This window comes from Oryzias melastigma, linkage group LG7 (genome assembly GCF_002922805.2).
Source record: "Oryzias melastigma strain HK-1 linkage group LG7, ASM292280v2, whole genome shotgun sequence".
Classification (NCBI taxonomy): Eukaryota; Metazoa; Chordata; class Actinopteri; order Beloniformes; family Adrianichthyidae; genus Oryzias; species Oryzias melastigma.
This window is the reverse complement of record NC_050518.1, coordinates 19524474-19543822: the sequence shown is the minus strand read 5'-3', so window position 1 is coordinate 19543822 and position 19349 is coordinate 19524474. Positions and strand designations below refer to the sequence as shown.

The 19349-nt window shown below is 39.7% G+C and overlaps 2 protein-coding genes across 2 annotated transcripts; both read left to right on the top strand.

The window, feature by feature from the left end:
- The first annotated feature begins 3385 nt into the window (after positions 1–3385).
- Positions 3386–9446, top strand: LOC112159307 (trypsin-2). Its single transcript, XM_024293312.2, has 6 exons — positions 3386–3617; positions 3982–4057; positions 4247–4400; positions 6684–6822; positions 6896–7150; positions 8958–9446. The coding sequence occupies exons 2-6, from the start codon at positions 3988–3990 to the stop codon at positions 9111–9113; spliced, it is 774 nt and encodes a 257-aa protein (XP_024149080.1). The 5' UTR covers positions 3386–3617; positions 3982–3987; the 3' UTR covers positions 9114–9446.
- A 697-nt stretch (positions 9447–10143) lies between these two features.
- Positions 10144–18121, top strand: pink1 (PTEN induced kinase 1). The gene is made up of 8 exons (XM_024293810.2): positions 10144–10611; positions 11833–12114; positions 12196–12299; positions 15047–15229; positions 15924–16087; positions 16180–16307; positions 16861–17091; positions 17225–18121. Exons 1-8 carry the CDS (start codon positions 10255–10257, stop codon positions 17507–17509), a joined length of 1734 nt encoding a protein of 577 aa, XP_024149578.1. The 5' UTR covers positions 10144–10254; the 3' UTR covers positions 17510–18121.
- The last annotated feature ends 1228 nt before the right edge of the window (positions 18122–19349 follow it).

Below are 19349 nucleotides of genomic sequence, written 5' to 3'. Positions count from 1 at the left end.
CCCTGGACAGGTCGCCAGTCTGTCGCAGGGCCTCAATCACACACACATGCACTCACACATCCACACCTAGGGGCAATTTAGAATCACCAATTAACCTATGAAATGATCACAAGAACGGTGAGCAAAAATCCCAGAACCACATGGGGGGACCTAGTGAATGAGCTCCAGAGAGCTGAGACCAAAGTGACAAAGACTACCATCAGTAACACACTACACCGCCATGCAGGGACTCAAACCCTACAGTGGCAGTGTAGTGTGTTACATAACAAAGTGTTGAGTTGAACTTTTGATAGTGATAAAATACTTAATTTCCACCATTATTACAAAAAAAATCTTTAAAAATCTGATATTATGATTTTTTTTCTCATTTTGTATCTTATAGTTGAGGTGTATCTATGATTAAAATTACTGGCCTCTCTCATCTTTTTAAGTGGGAGAACTTGCACAATTGGTGTACTGACTGAATACTTTTTTGCCCCACTGTATAAGTTCAGGAAGACCATCCATCTATCTCCACTTCCTGTTAAGGGTCATGGGGTTACTGCAGCCGTCCCATCTACCGATGAGTGAGAGAGAGGTACACCCTGCACAGTTCAACTCTCTGTCGCAGGAACACAAAGAGACACACAACCACACACACTGACATTCACACTTAGGGGTCAATTTAGAGATACTAATTGACCTATCAAGGATGTTTTTGGTCTGTGAGAGGAAACCGGAGCAAACTCACACACACACACACACGGGGAGAACATGCAAACTTCACCCAGAAAGGTCCCAGAGAGGATTTGAACCAGCAATTTCTCACGGCTAACTACAACTCATAACAACAATTCTTTTCTTGATATAATCTTACAGCCTCTAGATCACAGACTAATGATGTGTTATCTTGAGTATACAAAAAAAAAGATTTTCACAGATCACTGAATGATGCTAATCTTCTCAAATAACAATGACTGATTCAAAAGTTGTTTCCGAATGAGAACATTTAATCAATTTCCATCTGAGTTTGACCACAAATAAAGTCATTGGGGATAAGTTGATCCATTTGATCCTGCGTTTGTCGTTTCAGCAGAAATAAATGTTTTTATTTCTCAATAGAAGTCTATGGGGGGCTGCACGGTGGCGCAGTGGTTAGCGCTCTCGCCTCACAGCGAGAAGGCCCCGGTTCGACTCCCGGCTGGGACCTTTCTGTGTGGAGTTTGCATGTTCTCCCCGTGCATGCGTGGGTTTTCACCGGGGACTCCGGCTTCCTCCCACCGTCCAAAAACATGCTTCATAGGTTAATTGATGACTCTAAATTGCCCCTAGGTGTGAATGTGAGGGTGAATGGGTGTGTGATTGAGACCCTGCGACAGACTGGCGACCTGTCCAGGGTGTACCCCGCCTTCGCCCATCAGCAGCCGGGTTAGGCTCTGGCACCCCCGCGACCCCGAAAGGGAAGAAGCGGCCAAGAAGATGGATGGATGGATGAAGTCTATGGGGATTTTGGCTTCTTGGAACCAGCAAGTACTTCCCGTTTGAAACACGAGAGGGGGAGGAGCCAATCAGTTTAGTTCTCTTAAACAATCAATGGTGTGAACCGATCGCATACTTTGAGTTTGAGGATGGTTATGAAGTGTTTCTGCTGAAACTCAGAGCTCAGAGGAAATCTTACTTGAAGTCTTGCAGTTTGTTTAGATATATTTTGTTGAACCTCTGTAAGATTAAATTATGTTGATAACAAAACAGGTCTGTCAAAAGTATTTCTGACTATAAAATATTGAGATCCAGGTTGTTTGAATTTTATGTTCTTTTCCAACTTGACAAGCAGCATCAGTTACATGTGCAAACCTCCTCTTGTCTGTGCGATTGTTCGGACATATGAGAGTTTCAAACCTAACCAATTCCAAACAGCATTGATCCATCCATCTTCATAACCTACTATAGCCCTTTGGGGGTCGAATAGGACTGATGTTCTCTCTCTTTAACCCTAGAGCATTATCACCAGGTGATTTTCACCTGAGTTAAAGTATTTATATGATTTTCAATACATTGCATTTTTCTGGGAGTCATGGGTCCCAGGTAAAGCCCCACATGTCCCAGGAATGGGTGGACCAAAGGCCAAATCTACAGTATCATTTTTTTTTTTTTTAAGAATTTTTTTCTTTTGAAATTCAATTTTTTCAGTATTTTTCAAGCATGTTTCAAGGATCTTCCTTTGTTTTATTTTCCAAAAATAAAAAAAATAACTACTCTAATTTATCATGTCTTGTCATATTTTGATCTATTTTTTATTTAAAAAAAACACACTTTTTATTGAGTATATTTACCCGTCATGGTGTAACTTTTTATAGCAAAAGTGTTCTGGAAAGCAGACTTTAGTGACATCTTCTGGATGTTTTCCTCGGGTTTGGGCGGGATTTGTCCACTTTTCTCTCAGTGATAATCCTAAGGAAAAGTACAGGCTGTTGTAAAACCCCTTACAAGTTACTGCATTAGAAAACATATGAATATATTTATGACTAGGAAACAAACTATGGACTTTTTGGGGGGAAAGTGTCAGTACATGAAGCATGAAATGAGAGTTTTCTGTTTCATCAGAGTAAAATTGTAAATAAATGTTTTTTGAGCATGCTCATACGCTTCTGTTATTTTATTAAAATGAGATTTGAAACATTTGTACCTTTTGAGGAAGTTGTCGCGTATAAGTAAGTGTTGCTCATGGATGGGATGCCACCTCTACACATGTTACAAAACGAATGTCTCACTGTTGTGCAGCAAACAGTTTATTTCATGTTTAAAGAGAGACTGGAATGACTTGCAAAGGACTCCCAGATTGTACTCTTATTTCACAAACAGATTTTAAAAACCATTTTAGAGACCATTTTAAAGATAAATGCTGTTGTTACGCAATGCAATGATTTTAGGGTCTCATGTTTTAGAATGTGTTTTTTCTGATTCTATTTTATTTTTTGTTTCTTGAAACCTCTTTCTTTCTTTCACTCTCAAAAGATCTTCCCTTTTGCCAGTTGAAAATAAGAAGGCTTTTCTTAATTTTTCCTACCTGGATAAATTAAAGTTAAATAAAAATAAAATATTTAGAGATAAAGGAAAAATCTCTGGGTTATTGTGTCATGGGGGTGTCCTTTTGGAGCAGATAATCCATAACATTTGTATTCCTCTGGGTCCTCTTGTGTTGGTCAATGTTTCTAAAATACTTTAGAAACATTGTCAAAGCTGTTTTACTTATCTCTCATGCTCACAAACACACAAACATGTTTTTTTTTAATACAAGTAAATAAATAATTTCAGGAAAATGTCTCCATTGAGCAGAAAGTTGTACTTTCTCGGTTACCTCATGACAATAGAGAAGAGAAGGTGTTCCCAACTCGCATGTCCAATCTCCCAACAATCTGAAACTTTCACAGACACAAATGGATGTTATGCAAGGCGATCCGTTTGCTTTGTTGATTAGTGGGTCAGCTTCACTGTCGCATCACAGTCAACAAAAAGATGGAAGGATAACTTTAGCTAAAGATTGCTGCGAGGATACAGTTTCTCTATAAAGGGAAAAAGGAGAACTCTGCTTTCATCAGTTTGAGGCGCTCCGAACGTTCTGCCGTCTTAATTTTAAGGTGAGCATGTATTTCGTTTGAAATTTCCTGGTTTGTAACTACTCATTTCCCATCAATGATCGGACACTTTTGGGTCGGTTTGGGTCAAGTAACTTCCCAGATTCGCCTGTTTAAACTTTCTTTTAACCCACAATCGTACTTCAAATTTACTACTGTCATATTTTTGATTGTTTTGTGCATTTTTGTTTTTGTTTTTTAATGCGAGTCCCTGAAAGTCACCTTCAAATATAATGTAGTATTATCATTTTTAACATTCAGATTAATTTTTTGATCGTGTTTAATAACCGGCCAAACGTTAATTGATTTGATTTTTTTTTTCTATTTTGTTGATTAAAAGCATGTATTTTTATTTTTTGAATTTCAGGTGAAAATGACCAACATGAAGAACCTACAGTGCATGTCCGGAGTTCTGTTTCTTATGCTACTTTCATCGGGTTCATGTGAGTTAAATTTTTTTTTTTTTGTAGGTGTTGAATTCAAGTATGTATTCAGTATAACTGTCGGACAAAATTATTTATTCTTTAAATTTTCTGTTCAAATTACAGTCAAACAGCCAAATTGACTTTTGTTTTGCTTTTGTAATACGATAAAGTAATATAAACATCTGTTTGTTGGGTGCTGGTGAGCAGACGTCTTTGCAGGAAGAATCATTGGAGGTCAGGAGGTCCAGCCATACTCCATCAAGTACCAGGTCTCCCTGCAGACTGAGAACAGGAACCACTACTGTGGAGGAACCCTGGTGGATGAGCAGTGGGTGGTCTCTGCTGCCCACTGCTGGAGACCGTGAGTACTGACACCACTGAAGGAAAATACAAGTGACCCCTTTGAGGGGAGAGTTACTCCACTGCTATATTTTGAAGAACTTTTGTTATGTAAATTCTAGATTAATTAAATACTAGAAAAATCCCTGATCAAAATCAAATATTGGTGAAATGATTCAATTGATGATTCGGTTAAAATGTTTCAATAAGTTATCTCTAAATGAAAGCAAAACTAAATTTATGATTTTTTTTCCTGGCAATAAAAGTGAATTTATATCTAAATGGAACAGAAATTCAATATATTGAAAAAAAAGTTTTGGGGTGTAATAATTGATGATAAATTGTCTTGGAAGTCTCATATAAATTATCCAAGGTTCTATATCTTTTGGTATTGTTTAAAATCAGCGATGCATTAAACAAAAAGAGTATGTATCTTTTTTATGGCTCATTAGTTGTCCCGTATCTTTCATATTGTCCAGAGATTTGGAGAAATGCTGGAGGGGGCGGTTCACATCGTGCTGACATCACCACCATACAATTTACTTGTTTTTGTGGGTATGAGAGGTTTTTAGAGGATTACTCTTAAATGCGTGAAAGGATCAAAATACCTATTTGGGGTACTTTATAGAGAGGAATGAACAGTATAATGCACTCAAAACCTCAAAAAAGTAGAATTTTCATGGTATGGCCTCTTTAAAACGAAAATATCCCAAACACAGGTGGGACCACCATGGAACCCACAGACGAACCCACCTGGGACCCACCAATTCAGCTCAAAAATGGGGCCTCCATTGAAATGTTAGCTGGGAAAGATTCAAAAATGTTAATTTTCTTGACTAGGCTTTATGTTGGGCAGGATTTATAAAATCGCTCTGAATCGATTTAAGCTTAATAGATCAATAATTGATCCATTAAAGCAGAGGTCGATCTAATGCGTAATACTAATGTCCGCTGTTTGATGTTAACATATAATGGGATTTCCTATAGGACTACTAATGCTAATGCTTGGTCGACCTAAACATACATTACTGACTACATGAACCTCTTTATATAATCACAGCCATTAATTTTTCCGAACTCTTTTAAATAAATATTTTTGAAATAACCATTTGTGGTCTAAAGCATCGTTATTAGGTGTGTTTGAGAACACCCAGCGCCTCGCCTGCACCGTCGGCGAGACCAAGCTGCTGCAGGCGGAGGCGGGGAAAGGCGCCTGAGATGAGGGTAAAATGACAAGACTGTACAAGAACAAGAAGTTGGGGCTTGTCCTCAACATTCGGTTGAATTTTAATATGCCACTCCTCCTAGTAAGATCTGTGCTGTAATGTCTTTTATATTATTTTTAACATCTGTCAGAGTAAAACATAAAAAAAATAGCCACTGGATGAATTTCATGTGCACTGTCCCAAATAAATAAATAAAATAGAAATTAAAGTTAATTTTAAAGGCAACAATAACACACATAACCACAGATAATATGAAATCTAGTTGATTTTTTCATCAGCGATTCACTACCTTCCAGAAAGAGTTACAAAATATTCTGATTTCCTTCATTTAGCGCTAGTTATTCCTGATCAGCATCACATCTAACTGCAAGAACTAACAGGACACTGTTTCCCACAATGCATTGTTTTGTAGTCCTCAAGGCGGCTTGTAGCCAGCGCTGTACCTATTTTCTGTCTGCGCTGGCTTAGGAAGGCGCCTTGAAGCCGCCCTTTACCCTCAATACTTCGTGACGGCGCACATTTGACGTCGGTGACAGAACCTAACCATCATACACCGCGCTGCAGGTGATCTGCGCAGCGCTGTGTCCACCTTGGTCAGCTCAAACACACTTATTTGCGCATCCTCTCTTCTTCTTCTGGAATAAGGTGTAGTGCTATAGCATGATCGCCACCTAGTGGCCAAACTGAAATGGTCTCCAGGAGAGGCAGAACAATTGCTGGAGTTTCTCCATTTGAGAATCCACGTATCACTATTAACAATCTTATTGTTATTTCACTAATGCATTTTACAGTACATGAACTGTGTCAGATTAATATGAATATCTTCACAACATATATATAGATTATTAATGTATTTTTAAACAAATGCGTCTAAATGTGTAAACGGTGTCAACTCAAATTGAACTGAATCGAATTGAGTTGAGTGGATTGAAAGAATAGAGAAAAATCTGAATCAAACCGATCCAGGAACTGGTGAATCGAATTGAGTCAATTCTGAAAAGTATTGGTGATACCCAGCCCTAGTTTCATCTCTTCTGATATATCTTAAGCTACAACTTTGGACTGTCTGTGACTCACAGGAGCCACCTGATGATCGTGGTGCTGAGCGAGCACAACCTCATCGTCAACGAAGGCTTTGAGCAGGTCTTCAGCGTCTCGAAGATATACCTCCAAAACTACAACTACAAAACGTACAACAACGACATCATGCTGATCAAGGTTAGCGGAAAGCAGAGCAGGCGCCTTCACATCTTCAGCCGGCACCTCTTGTAAACTCTGGTTTGTGTTTCAGCTAGCTCAGCCGGCAATACTGAATGCTAACGTCCAGCCAGTTAAGCTACCAGAGGAGAACGCCCCGCCCATTAACGGGGCTGTGTGCACTGTGAGCGGCTGGGGAGTCACACAGGTTTACAGCTACAGCCTCTCACCTGTACTGCGGGCTGTGGACGTGAGAGAAATGTCTTACTGCAACTGGTACTACTGGGGGAGGATCACTGAAAACATGCTGTGTGCTGGATCTCCCTATGGTGGAAAAGATTCTTGTCAGGTATGACAATGAAAATGTCTGCATTGGATTGTTGTTGACAAAACAAAAGCCCCTATAGGACAAGGTATCCATGGAAACATCCATTGTGGATCTTGCCAGCAGGTGTCTCTGAGATGACGGAAGACATTTAGATGGTATCGTCTTTTGCATCTCAGCAGATTGTAATATTGAAGTCCCAGTCTGGTGGTCTATAAATTTAAAATCATTCCCAGTGCTCGTTTGATTACAATTATGCTGTTTTTGCCAAAATAAAAAAAATGTCATTTTTTAGAATACAGTTTCTGCAGAGCGGCAGGAGTTCACCAGAAATGTGTTTTTGAGTTGTGGGTGGGACTGTTGGCATGGAGTCAGCCCGCCCCTACTTCCCATCCTCCATCTCTTCCACTAGCTTACAGCCCTCACATCCACAGCCAAACATTACTGGTTCATCAGAAATGCAGAGTATTATTGTAGCTATCCTGCCGTGCAGTTTAGATCCAGATTCCAGCTCAGACGAGGAAAACAAAGATGGATATAGTCATCTATTAGTAGATGCATCAGAATGGAGCGGAGCAAGGAGTTTATGGCCTGCCGTATTAGTTTCTATGTCGCAGCTACAAAATGTTGCACCTTATTCACAACAATTTGAATAATTAAATAATCAAAAATGAAAAATGGCCACAAGAGCATGTTAAAAACACTCAAAACACAATTTTGAATGGAGTGTGTCTTTAAAGGGTACCCAAACAGGGAAGGTGGAGGCTGACTCCACAGCCAAAATTTGAAAATCCAGTCAGAGGGGTGGGCCTGGGGAACAGGACTGTTATCATTACTGGAGCTGCAGATCATGATGTGGGACTTCTGAAATGGTTTGACCAAACACAAAATTCAACTGTAATGTCTCAATTCAAACTTTAGAGAGCAACACACAGACAGTTTTTGACTATATTTTCAAGAATTAAACCATTTTATTTTAATTTATCAAAAATTTGGCTATGACCAACAGACAGCACTTTCAAAGACCCATTTATAGAAATTAACAGCCAAAAAAAGTTAATTTAGGGTTTGGTTAAGTCTGCATTCTTTTAGGGCTCTATGTAATCTGATAGACATGATTTTTGCGTACAGATGGGAAATTTCCTCCAAACTGTTGTGTGGACCAAAGGCCTAATAGTAATTATCTCAACTCATTGGTGGGCAAAACCTGGTGAAGTTCAACATAAAATTATTTCCACAGGCCGAAGAACCAAAATAAACTAAAGTAAAACGACAGTGCAATCGAGAAAAAAAATCACAAAAAATACTATAAACAGGTCTAATCAGGATGTGCATCCATTCAATACTTTACAATAGTCAGATGATGTCTGCCATGCATTACATCCTGAGCCAAGTGTTTTTAAGACAATGTCGCCCCCTAGTGACCATTAATGGAAACCATGTTGGTTTATTTTGTTTTTTTCAGTTTAGTTAACTTTAATCTTTAATCTTCTGTGGAAAAAAAATAGTTTCAAACAGAACTCTCCTAAATCAAGTATTTGTTGTATCAGCTGGATTTTTCTTAGGGTTTTGTTTTTCTCTTGTAAAGGTATTCAAATCATAAATAGGTGTGAAACTTATTGCCATTTCTTAATCAACTAGCGGACTACCGTCATCTGAAAAAATAAGTTCAAAATACCATTTGAAGTAGTTTTTTTTCAACATTTGTTATTATTTATTGGTGCTAATCAATAGCAGACACCACAAATATGAAGGAAATTTTTTGAACTATCGATGCAGATAGAGGTCACACACTGGCTAAAAGGAAATGCTGCTTTCTCTGTCCTCACAGGGCGACTCTGGAGGTCCGCTTGTCTGCAATGATTACTTAGAGGGCATTGTGTCCTGGGGCATCAGCTGCGCAAACCCATACTACCCCGGCGTCTACACCAAAGTGAGGCAGTACGTCAAATGGATCAACTGGATTATTGAAAATGACTCTGCATGAGGTGTCACTGAAAAGCTTGTTCATAGTTCTCAATGTTTCTTCCCTTGTTTGGTGTACTTGTAACCTGTTGATCAAAGTTATGTCAAAAAGTGATTTGGGGTCAGTTTTTTATTTCTGTATTGTCCCTCATTCATACATGACAACAAGAAGAAGTAGATGTAGTGGTCAAATAAAGTGACTGAAACTTTCACATAACTAATTTAACAAATCACACATCTGTTATCATCTGACACACTAAAGCACTTGATTTTGCTGCTTTGTTATGCACAGAAAAACATTGGGACAAAAAAAAAGACAATTGAAAAATTCTAGTGCTGTTATACCTAAAATAAATGACAGAATAAAGCATCTGATGACAACAAAGATGAACTGTTTGTCCATTTTCTTCAAGCATTTTATTTCACATCATAAAACAGAATAAACGACAACAAAAATATATCTACCTCTGAAATATTTTGGGGGCTCCCATCATGGTTAGTGACTATTTGAATCTGTCAGATGACTCATAGCCAAACTAACTTTAAAGAGCTTACCATAGTTTAGGCAGCTTCACTTGGAAATACTTAAAGAACTTTAAAAAATAATTTCCAAAAAAAAATATATATATATATGTATATATTGGTCAAACGACATCTTTATTTGTCCCCGCCCCCTAAATAATTCCAACAAATCCTGCCTGTCCCCCATACTTCCAAGTACTGACAACAGAGGTGAATGACAGGTTTTGGACCAATAAGATTAGTCTGGTGCGTTCACGGTAACTCCGTAATATAGAACAATACAATGATACTGGGACCTCAAGAGCCAACCAGCTCTAACCTTTTCCACTACAATTATTACCGGGGTTAATGACAGATATAGGTGACAATTGTTGTGTACAACACACGATTAAAGTGTTAATGTCTCTTGCCCTAAAATAAACAGTGTTGTGGTTCCCACCAGTGACTTATTCATTTACTTTCAATGGCTCCCATGCACTAGAGAGGTCCGTGAATGCATTTTTTTTAACCAACAAGCTTTGCTCTTTCGCGCATGCTCAGCTGCAGCTGTTTTGTTTATTTGGCTCCTCGCGACAGCTGTGCGTGCCTGACTGGCGTTCCGGGGGCTTTAAAACGTCTTTAAAACCCCGTCTGGGCTCACAATGTCGGTTAAACACGCTATTAGCCGAGGGCTGGAGTTGGGCCGGTCAATTTTTCAGTTGGGGGTCCTTAAAGCAGGTGGTCGAGTCGCAGCGAAGCTCCGAGCCGACCGAGTTCGTGCAGGCCCGTCCTTCCGGACCGCTCAGCCTCAGGCTTTCCTGCCACTCCGATACCGGTATTACCGCACCTCTCTGAGGGGTCTGGCGGCTCAGCTCCAGTCGGCTGGCTTCGTTAGGAGGTTTGCTGGATGTTCGCCCCGGAATAGAGCTGTTTTTCTGGCTTTTGGTCTCGGTGTGGGATTAATCGAGAAGCAGATTGAGGACGACAGGCTGAGTTTGGCAACATGCGATGAGATTAAGGTATGAATTTCTACTTTATATTATTATATTACTTTATATTTATTTAGCTTTTATGTAACGACGATTTTATGTTAAAACTTTCTCAAAATAACTTTGACTTTTATTGTGATTTTTATATGTATATAAAAAGTTAAAACAAATTTGTATACATTTTATTTTCCATTTAAAAAACTATATTTTCTTGGGTCTAATAGGGGTAGTAATTATCCCTGTAAATTAACCAATTAAAGTTCCACTCCCATCATCTTTTGATATATTGTAAAAATGTTCCCAATGGTCTTTTTATTATGAATATGCTGTTTAGCCAAAAAACATAGGAAACTGTGTTGTTTTCTAGGACATAGTTTCTGCAGAGCAGCAGTAGTTCATTAGTAATTCGCCTCTGAGTAATTGGTGGAACTGTTGGCACAAAGCAACTCCACCTCCTCTTCCCCTTCCTGAAGCTGAGAGCTCTCTGTTTACATTTTCTCCAGCTAGCTTTATCCCATAAAGGGGAAATTACCTTGTTACCATTACTCTATTAAAGCAACCGCTAATAGTAACACTAAAAATACACTTAAATATGAAGAGGATTGTCCATGATGGATTCAAGCATCAGTGACATCGTCCTCTCTCCCACCACGGTCACAGACTCTAGGGGAGAGCGGAGCCGGTCCTTCACACCAGTTTTTCCTGTTCCTGTCAGTGCATCCACCCGCCACACAGCTGTTCACTCTGTAGAAGAGGGCAGATGCAGCAACGGCATCATAAAAAAAAATCTCTTTAGAGAGTCTTGAAAAGTCTGCAGGACCCCAGTCTCCTCAGCCTGTGATCTCTAGTCACTTCTCCAGGGTTATTTTGTTGTTGCCAAGCAACAACAGCTGATCCTGGAGACCGCTTCAGAACCAAGATGTGTGGAAAATAGTTGGAGGAGTAGCAGGCATGCCACTGCACTCGTTGCATGAAAAAATCCTTAATCATAAATTTATAATAAAAGAATTACAAAACAAAGAACTAAAAACAAAAAGTAAGTTAACTATGTACTAGCCATTAGCATTGGTTTGTGGCTAAACTAACTGGTTTGAGGGTTATAGGTTTGTATGAATTCATGAGACTTCATACAAACAATATTCAGAGCATCAGTTTCTACAAAGCAAAGTTTAGATTTCAAGACAAGACTTGAAACTTGTGTTCATTTAAAGATGTTTATCTGTACTGAATCTAATTTCTCCTGAACTGCAGGCCGTGTTCAGACAGAAGAAGTTCCAGAGTCCTCCCAAGCCCTTCACCTACGGATACAAACTGGAGGATTATATTGTAGGAAACCAGATTGGGAAAGGATCCAACGCAGCTGTGTATGAAGCTGCTCCTCAGTTTTTCTGCTCAAAGAAGAGCGATGGTGAGCCCGCCACTGTGCAGATACGAGACAGTGAGGACGAAGAGGGAAATCCCGCCACCCCATCACTGACCTGCTGCTCTCTGAGAAACTTCCCGCTGGCAATCAAGATGCTGTGGAACTTTGGGGTGAGTCATCACCAGAATCTGAGTGTGCCAGGAGAAGGAGAGGTGGTTTGTGACCAGTGTTGTGATTTCATGTGTTTGCAGGCGGGGTCATCGAACGAGGCGATCTTTAGGACGATGTCACACGAGCTGGTTCCCACAGACCCTCTGGCTCTGACGCCAGAAAAACAGCAGCTCACTTTAGACGGGTAAATATGCTGAAGACTTTGAAGGGCTGCAACGGATCATCACTGATTATTTAACCCTTTAACATCGGCGGTGTTGCCGGTGACACCTAAATAACAAATGCTCTTTGATATACAGTCACTCTTTAACAATTCAACATGAATCAGCTGATTCTGACATGAGTAAAAATTACTTTTCACAGCAGCTTTGAGACATAAAGTGTTGAACAACTGCGCAAAACCGCCTTTTTCTGCAACAGAATCAGCTGATTTACATGATAATTAACATTAGGGTTGAAGAGTTACAGTAGACGAATAAATGTCAGCACACTACCTATAGCTCCAGTGTTTGGTTGAACCTTTATTTATAGAGGGAGGTCAGTTGAGAACAATTTCTCGTTTACAACCACAACCTGATTACACATCACCAATACAGAAAGAGCACAACAGGGCAACAGGTAATAAAGATAAAAATGGCATTTTCTCACATCAATTATTTAAATATTTACAATACAAAGTCTACAGGAGGCATCGAGTTAATGATTACAATGAAAAGGCAGAAGGAAACCCATTAAAAAAAAGTGAAAGTTAAAAACATCTGCATTCATCACTGATCACATCTGTTAAAGAAGTCCTAAAAGCAGCTAATGAGGCCAAGGTACACAACTTCAGGGTTTTCTCTAGCTCAGAGGTCTGCAACCTGCGGCTCCAGAGCCACATGTGGCTCTTTCATCTCCCCATGGTGGCTCTCTGGATGAAGAATAATTAAATATTAATAAAAAGAAATTTGAGATTAGCTATTATTTTAGCAAGATGCTAACATTTTTGGCTAATTTGTTATCTAGTAGGGTTTTTGGGCTAATTTAGAGTTTAGCTTCTATTTTAGCAACAAACATTTTGACTAATTTAGTTTACTGAAGAATTGTATGCTAATTTGGGGCTTTGCTAATAATTTAGCAACATGCTGATGTTTTCGGCTAATTTGTTATCTACTGAAGTTTTTTTTTTTAATAATTTAGAATTTAGCTTCTATTTTAGAAACAGGCTAACTTTTTGACTAATTTAGCTTATGGAGGAATTTTGGGCTATTCAGGAGTTCAGCTAGTAATTGAGCAACGAGCTAGCTTATTTTGTTTTGGCTAATTTGGACTCTAGTTAAAATTTGTATGCTAATTTGGAATTTAGCTGATATTTTAGCAATATGCTAACATTTTAGGCTAATTGTTATCTGCTGAGGTTTTTAGGTTAACTGAGTAATTTTAGGCCATTTAGGAGTTCAGCTAGTAATTAAGCAACTGGCTAGCTTTTTTGCTAATTTAGCCTCTACTAAAGGAAAACATGTTAACAAAAATCCCTTTTGGGAAATGATAAATTATTTTTATGTTTTTTTTGCTTTTGTTCGTGCCTCCTGCTCCCCACTGGTCATCTCGTCCGGGTCAGGTCTCTTGTAGGACGGTGTCGCGGTGTTGGGGCCTTCTCGCAGATCTCCCTTAGGTGAAGCTCCCTCCGAGGTCTCCCGTCTCGGCATGGGTCCCCCTCCAGCGGGCTGCCTTGACTGGCGCTAAGCAGCTGACTTTAAACTGGTGCGGACCAGGGGAATCCGACTGTTGATTTCTGCATGTGATTTCTGCCCAGTACTCTGAATGTCCCGCTTGTGTTTCAGTTAACTATGTTTATGCAATTTCATAGTTATTGGAAAGGCAACTCATGAAGTTTTTCACTTTCTCGTCCGAGCTGACATCCAGCTCAAAACCATACGGCTGAAAATTACCGATATTGCTTGATATTTTTATGTTGCAACGGCGAAGATTTAGGCTAGCGAGACACAGAGCTATCATAATCAGACAGTGGGGATCGGGAGCGGAGCACTAACAGCCACGCCCCTCAGAGGAAATTTTTGAAAAAGGAGCTTCAGATCAACATGAAAAATGGCTTTTAAAGACATTTATGTTGTGGGATTTTAGTTAAATTCTTGATTAACTTCATGATCATAATTAAAACACTACTTGGAATGTTTTTTTCATAGGGTGAGTTAAAGGGTTAAAAGCATGTTTACGTTTATGTGAACAGGACAGTTTGGGCAGGGCAAATCGCATACTAGCCCATCCCCCAAATTATGTAAATCAATTCAGTTGGAGATTTTTTTTATTTTTTTTTTATATGATGAACTATAATGACGGAATAGAAAGTTGGTGGACAAAACTGTTACGGCACGTCAGCATTATGACATGACAAAAATCATACAAACAGGGCAATACGTCTAGCATGTTTACATATATAAAGCAACTTCAATCGATTTTTTTTTTTTTTTTTTTTTTTTTTTTTGACATTTCTAGAATTCACATAAAGTTTTTTTGGATATATGTGTAATGGAAACGCAGCTACTGACAACGACAATGGAGAAAAAAAGACGACTCAGCAACTAATCACGTATGCATCTTAGCAACCTTTCTCTGTAACTTAAAAGTCTTAAAATATTACAAAATCCATCAGTTTTCATATCAGCAGATATGAGGCCGTACTCCCTTTTAGAAAACTTCTTTTCCTTTCAGCTTTTCTCTTCAGGGGTCGCCACAGTGAATCAGATTCCTCCATCTCTCCCTGTCTTACTGAAAGCTACTTGACAATAATCGCTCACTCTATCACACCAGATCCTAAAAATGATCAAAACCGGGAGTTTTTTGATCCGTTGCACTCCTATATCTTTATACTTCTACCTTCCAGGTCAGAGTCAGGAGCCGTTTAAAAATTCCAAATCTATTTCTGTGCAGAAACTTTGGAGTCCTGCCCAGACGAGTATCCGCTCACCCCAACGTGATCAGAGTGTATCGGGCGTTCACAGCAGACGTCCCGCTGCTGCCAGGCGCTCAGGACGAGTATCCAGACGTGCTTCCTGCCAGACTCAACCCCAGCGGCCTGGGCAACAATCGCACTTTGTTTTTGGTGATGAAAAAGTAAGATCTCCTCATATCTCACCCCTGGATTCAAACTTTTGAGTTTTGTTAAAATACCGTATTTTCCGGACTATAAGTCGCGGTTTTTTTCATAGATTGAATGTCCCTGCGACTTATACTCCAGTGCGACTTATATACGAATTTTTAATGATGAGATATGGACCGTAAGTCTAGAGTGCCCTCTTATGGTGATCTATGCAATTACTTTATTTACTTCAGTTATTCAGACGTGACACAGAGGACTAAGAATTTAACGGATTTAGTGATATGGAGTCAGATTGCGTGCAATTAATTACAGTAAAGATAAAAAGTTGATGAGTTCTTGAGTCTATAGTTAAATAAAACTGTTATGTTATATAAATGCTACACCTTTTCGTTTTTTTCATGATGCTAATATGTGAATATGTGTTGACACATATTCAGCCTGTTTTCTATTCACTTATGAATGTTATAACTTACCTTCCAGGATGATGTAATATCGTTTTTTTCAACCAGTTTGTAAAATAAATTACTTGAAAAAAATGCGACTTATACTCCAGTGCGACTTATGTATGGTTTTTTCTTCTTCATTATGCATTTTTTGGCCCCTGCGACTTATACTCCGGTGCGACTTATAGTCCGAAAAATACGGTAGATGTCGTGACGGGGCCTACCTTCTCTATGGCAACTCCCAAATTGTTTGTCTCTTTCACAGCTACCCCTACTCGCTCCGTCAGTACCTGCAAGTGTGCACGCCGAGCCGCAAGCAGAGATCTCTGATGGTGCTGCAGCTCCTGGAGGGTGTGGACCATCTGTGCAAGCAGGGCGTTGCTCACAGGGATCTCAAATCAGACAACGTGCTGCTGGAGTTTGACTCAGGTGAACTTTAATATCCGACTTTGATTGGAATAGGACCTTGTCTAGCATCAGCTACATTGAATTGTTTTATTTTTGTTTGTTTCTATACGCAGATGGTTGCCCCCGTTTGGTGATCACTGACTTCGGCTGCTGTCTGGCTGAGAGCGAGCCGAGGCTGCAGCTGCCGTTCAACAGCATGTGGGTCGACAGAGGGGGCAATGCCTCCCTTATGGCCCCTGAGGTACAAATTAAGGGTTTTTTTTGTTTTTAAAGAAAACTAAAGAATTGGGTTACATATGAGAATGCTTTGTTACATGCTCCATGTGGCCTCAGTTTCTTTTTAACCTTTTAATAACGGAGCTCCAGTTCTTTGATTTACTGTAACTTTTCAACCGTTAACACGATCAGCGTCATTCCAGCAGATTCTAAAGGGGAAAGCCGGCGTGAGCTATAGTATAGCATGTATTGTCAATAGGAAATACCATGACTTCCTGCTATATTTAATGGTACTATGTGTTGCCAGATCAGGGTTCAATAATATTAATGCATTTCTTTATAAAATGATTAAATTTTTTTGTTTAAGCATCAAGCAAAGAGAAAAAGATGGACTCAAAAATAAAAAAATAGAGTCCCAACATAGCTCCGTGTGGTACTCCATAGAACTAAATACAAGAGATGTATTTGTCACAGCCCTATTAACTGTTTGATCCCACTTTAGTCATTTGAATGGGTGGTTTGGTGTAGTGTCTGAAACCTGTCAGAGCTCATCATCTCTCTTTGTGTTTCTGGTTTAGGTGGCCTCTGCAGTCCCTGGACGTGGAGTTGTGATTGACTACAGCAAGGCTGACGCGTGGGCTGTGGGCGCCATTTCCTATGAGATTTTTGGTGAGCCAAACCCATTCTACCAAGCCGTGGGGCTGCACAGCATCAACTACCAGGAGAAGCAGCTCCCGGTCCTGCATTCCAGCGCCCCAGCTGATGTGCAGTTGGTGATCCGATTACTCCTCAGAAGGAGTCCTACAAAGGTAAAGCGAAGCATCTTCGAACAGTTTACTCAATTCATTAAAAATGGTTGAATTCATGCAATCTTTATTATTTATCAGAAAATACATGAGAGCAAATGTAAAAATCTAATTCCGTCTTGTTTCTGCTGTATAGCGTCCCAGCGCTCGCGTAGCAGCAAACATGCTCCACCTCACCCTCTGGGGTCAGAAGGTTCTGGAGAAACAGGACAGTGCCGGCATGAGAAAGCTGGCTGATTGGTTGCTGTGCCAGTCTGCTGTGGTTCTCCTGAAGGGCTGCAGTGGACCTGCTGGGAACAGGGTGGAGGCGGAGCTTCAGAGGAGCTTCCTGTGTAACCTGGAGCTCGAGGAGCTGCGCACCGCGGTGGGCTTCCTGCTCTACGGACGAAACCAGCACACGGCCCGCATCCCGTCTGCTTAGATGTCTTTAGATCCACAATCAGAGCCTAGCAGTTATCTGCAATGGTTTCTCTGTGGTTAGCCACAGGTTCAGCCACTTTATTGTTGTTGGGAGGTTTTATATGCAGCACTTTAAGTTGAATAAAGCTGATATACTGAAGAATACTTCTCTAAAGCTACAGGTGATGCACGTTCAAGAGCACCCTAAACATGTATTCTGGAACGTGTTTTGTTCATATATTGGAAAAAGCTTCTTCTGTCTTTTACTACTGTTTACTAGAACATGTCTGCCACAGCTTTATTCTGATAGAAGACTTGATGTGCAATTATTGATTTGATCTGTGTGATCAATATTCATACAGTTGGTACTTCCCTGAATGAACAGAGGCACCATCCATAAATCACTACTAAATTTGGGTCCCTGATTGGTCAAAGTTTGACCTGGTTCAACGTTCACCTGTGCAGTAGATTCCCTTCAATGCACTTTGACAAATGTTGCACTGTTTTTTTCTGCTGTGTAGAATCATAAAAGTTCACATTTATTAATCAGCTGCCTATCAGTGAGGGTATCAGGTTGCAGTCCCTGCGTGTCTCCTGCATGTTTAGTGAGAGATGTGACTTTGTTCCCGTTTGGTTTGCACCTTTTAATAGACATATTCACAGATTATTGTCAGTTAATCAAAATGGTAAATATGAAAATAATTGTTGATGTTTTCAGGTTAAAGTGGGTTTGTAACTCCCATGAAATTCTTCTTTATGAAGAAATAAAGTTTTGGGGACTTGCAGAAAATAAAAAAAGGAATAATATATGGATTTAGATAAAGAAAGAAAATGATACAAATATTTTTCTGTGTTTTAAATAAAAGTTTAAAAACTTTCTTGTGTGAATTACCTTTTTTAATAATAATATTACTTAACTATCAGAAATAGCAGTTTTTTTCTTTGTGTAACTAGCTACACATAAAGGCGGCACGTCACAGTCCTCGTCTTTGTTGTCGTGGTCCAGTGCTCAGCTGTGCCTTCAATGATTTGTTTGAATGGTGGTGGGGTGGGGGGGTTGGAGTCCTCAAAGCAGGAGAAGAATTCATTGAGTGCGTCTGGTAGAGAGGGGTCCCCGGGGCATTGTGCACCTCTGTTGTTATAGTTATAGCATGATGCCCCTTCACATACTCTGGGGTTCATTGGATGTAAAATGTCCCTAAATCCTCTGCGCGTAAGCAGCCTTGGCCCTCTTCACTCCAGCACGCAGCTTCCCTCTTGCCGCTCTGAGAGCCACCTTGTCCCCAGACCGGAACGCAGCATTTCTGGCTTTCAGCAGAGACTGGATCTCTGCATTCAGTCAGGGTTTCTGGTTTGGGTAATTCGTTTCCGTCCTGGTGCTGGTGACGTCCTCTGTGCACTTCCTGATGTACCCGAGGACGCCTGATGTGTAGTCCTGTCAGTGATCTTTTATCTCTTCCATTTCCTAAAAGTTGCTCCAACGTTTGTTCTGTTCTCTCCATGCACCGTGTTCTTGAGACCAGGTTGATCACACCAACAAACGTCAGTAATATCTGGCTCATTCACAGATCTACCAATAAGATTAATCTAAGGAACCATACATTGCACCAGCTTTATATCCTTTAAAACACAAACAGGGTTTCTTTTAAGGAAGATTGTAATGAATCATCAGAAGACAAAGCATTATGCCATATTTTATGTTTTTTTATCTACTCTGAGTTATTTTAAATTAGTCTAAATAAAAAAAAAGAAGTTTAGATCTATATTCATCATAATGCTCTCAATTGTTCCCTACTTAAGTCAATAATTGAAAAGCATGGAGATATTTTTGATGTGCCAAATCGTTAAAGTCTAAACAAAAG

Excerpts from the sequence above, each read along its gene's own strand:
- LOC112159307 (XM_024293312.2), top strand. The coding sequence starts at position 3,988 with ATGACCAACATGAAGAACCTACAGTGCATGTCCGGAGTTCTGTTTCTT. Across the intron at positions 4,058-4,246 it reads GCTACTTTCATCGGGTTCAT|ACGTCTTTGCAGGAAGAATC; the intron begins GTGAGTTAAATT and ends GCTGGTGAGCAG. Across the intron at positions 7,151-8,957 it reads GTGGAAAAGATTCTTGTCAG|GGCGACTCTGGAGGTCCGCT; the intron begins GTATGACAATGA and ends CTGTCCTCACAG.
- pink1 (XM_024293810.2), top strand. The coding sequence starts at position 10,255 with ATGTCGGTTAAACACGCTATTAGCCGAGGGCTGGAGTTGGGCCGGTCA. Across the intron at positions 15,230-15,923 it reads TTGTTTTTGGTGATGAAAAA|CTACCCCTACTCGCTCCGTC; the intron begins GTAAGATCTCCT and ends TCTCTTTCACAG. Across the intron at positions 16,308-16,860 it reads CCTCCCTTATGGCCCCTGAG|GTGGCCTCTGCAGTCCCTGG; the intron begins GTACAAATTAAG and ends TTTCTGGTTTAG.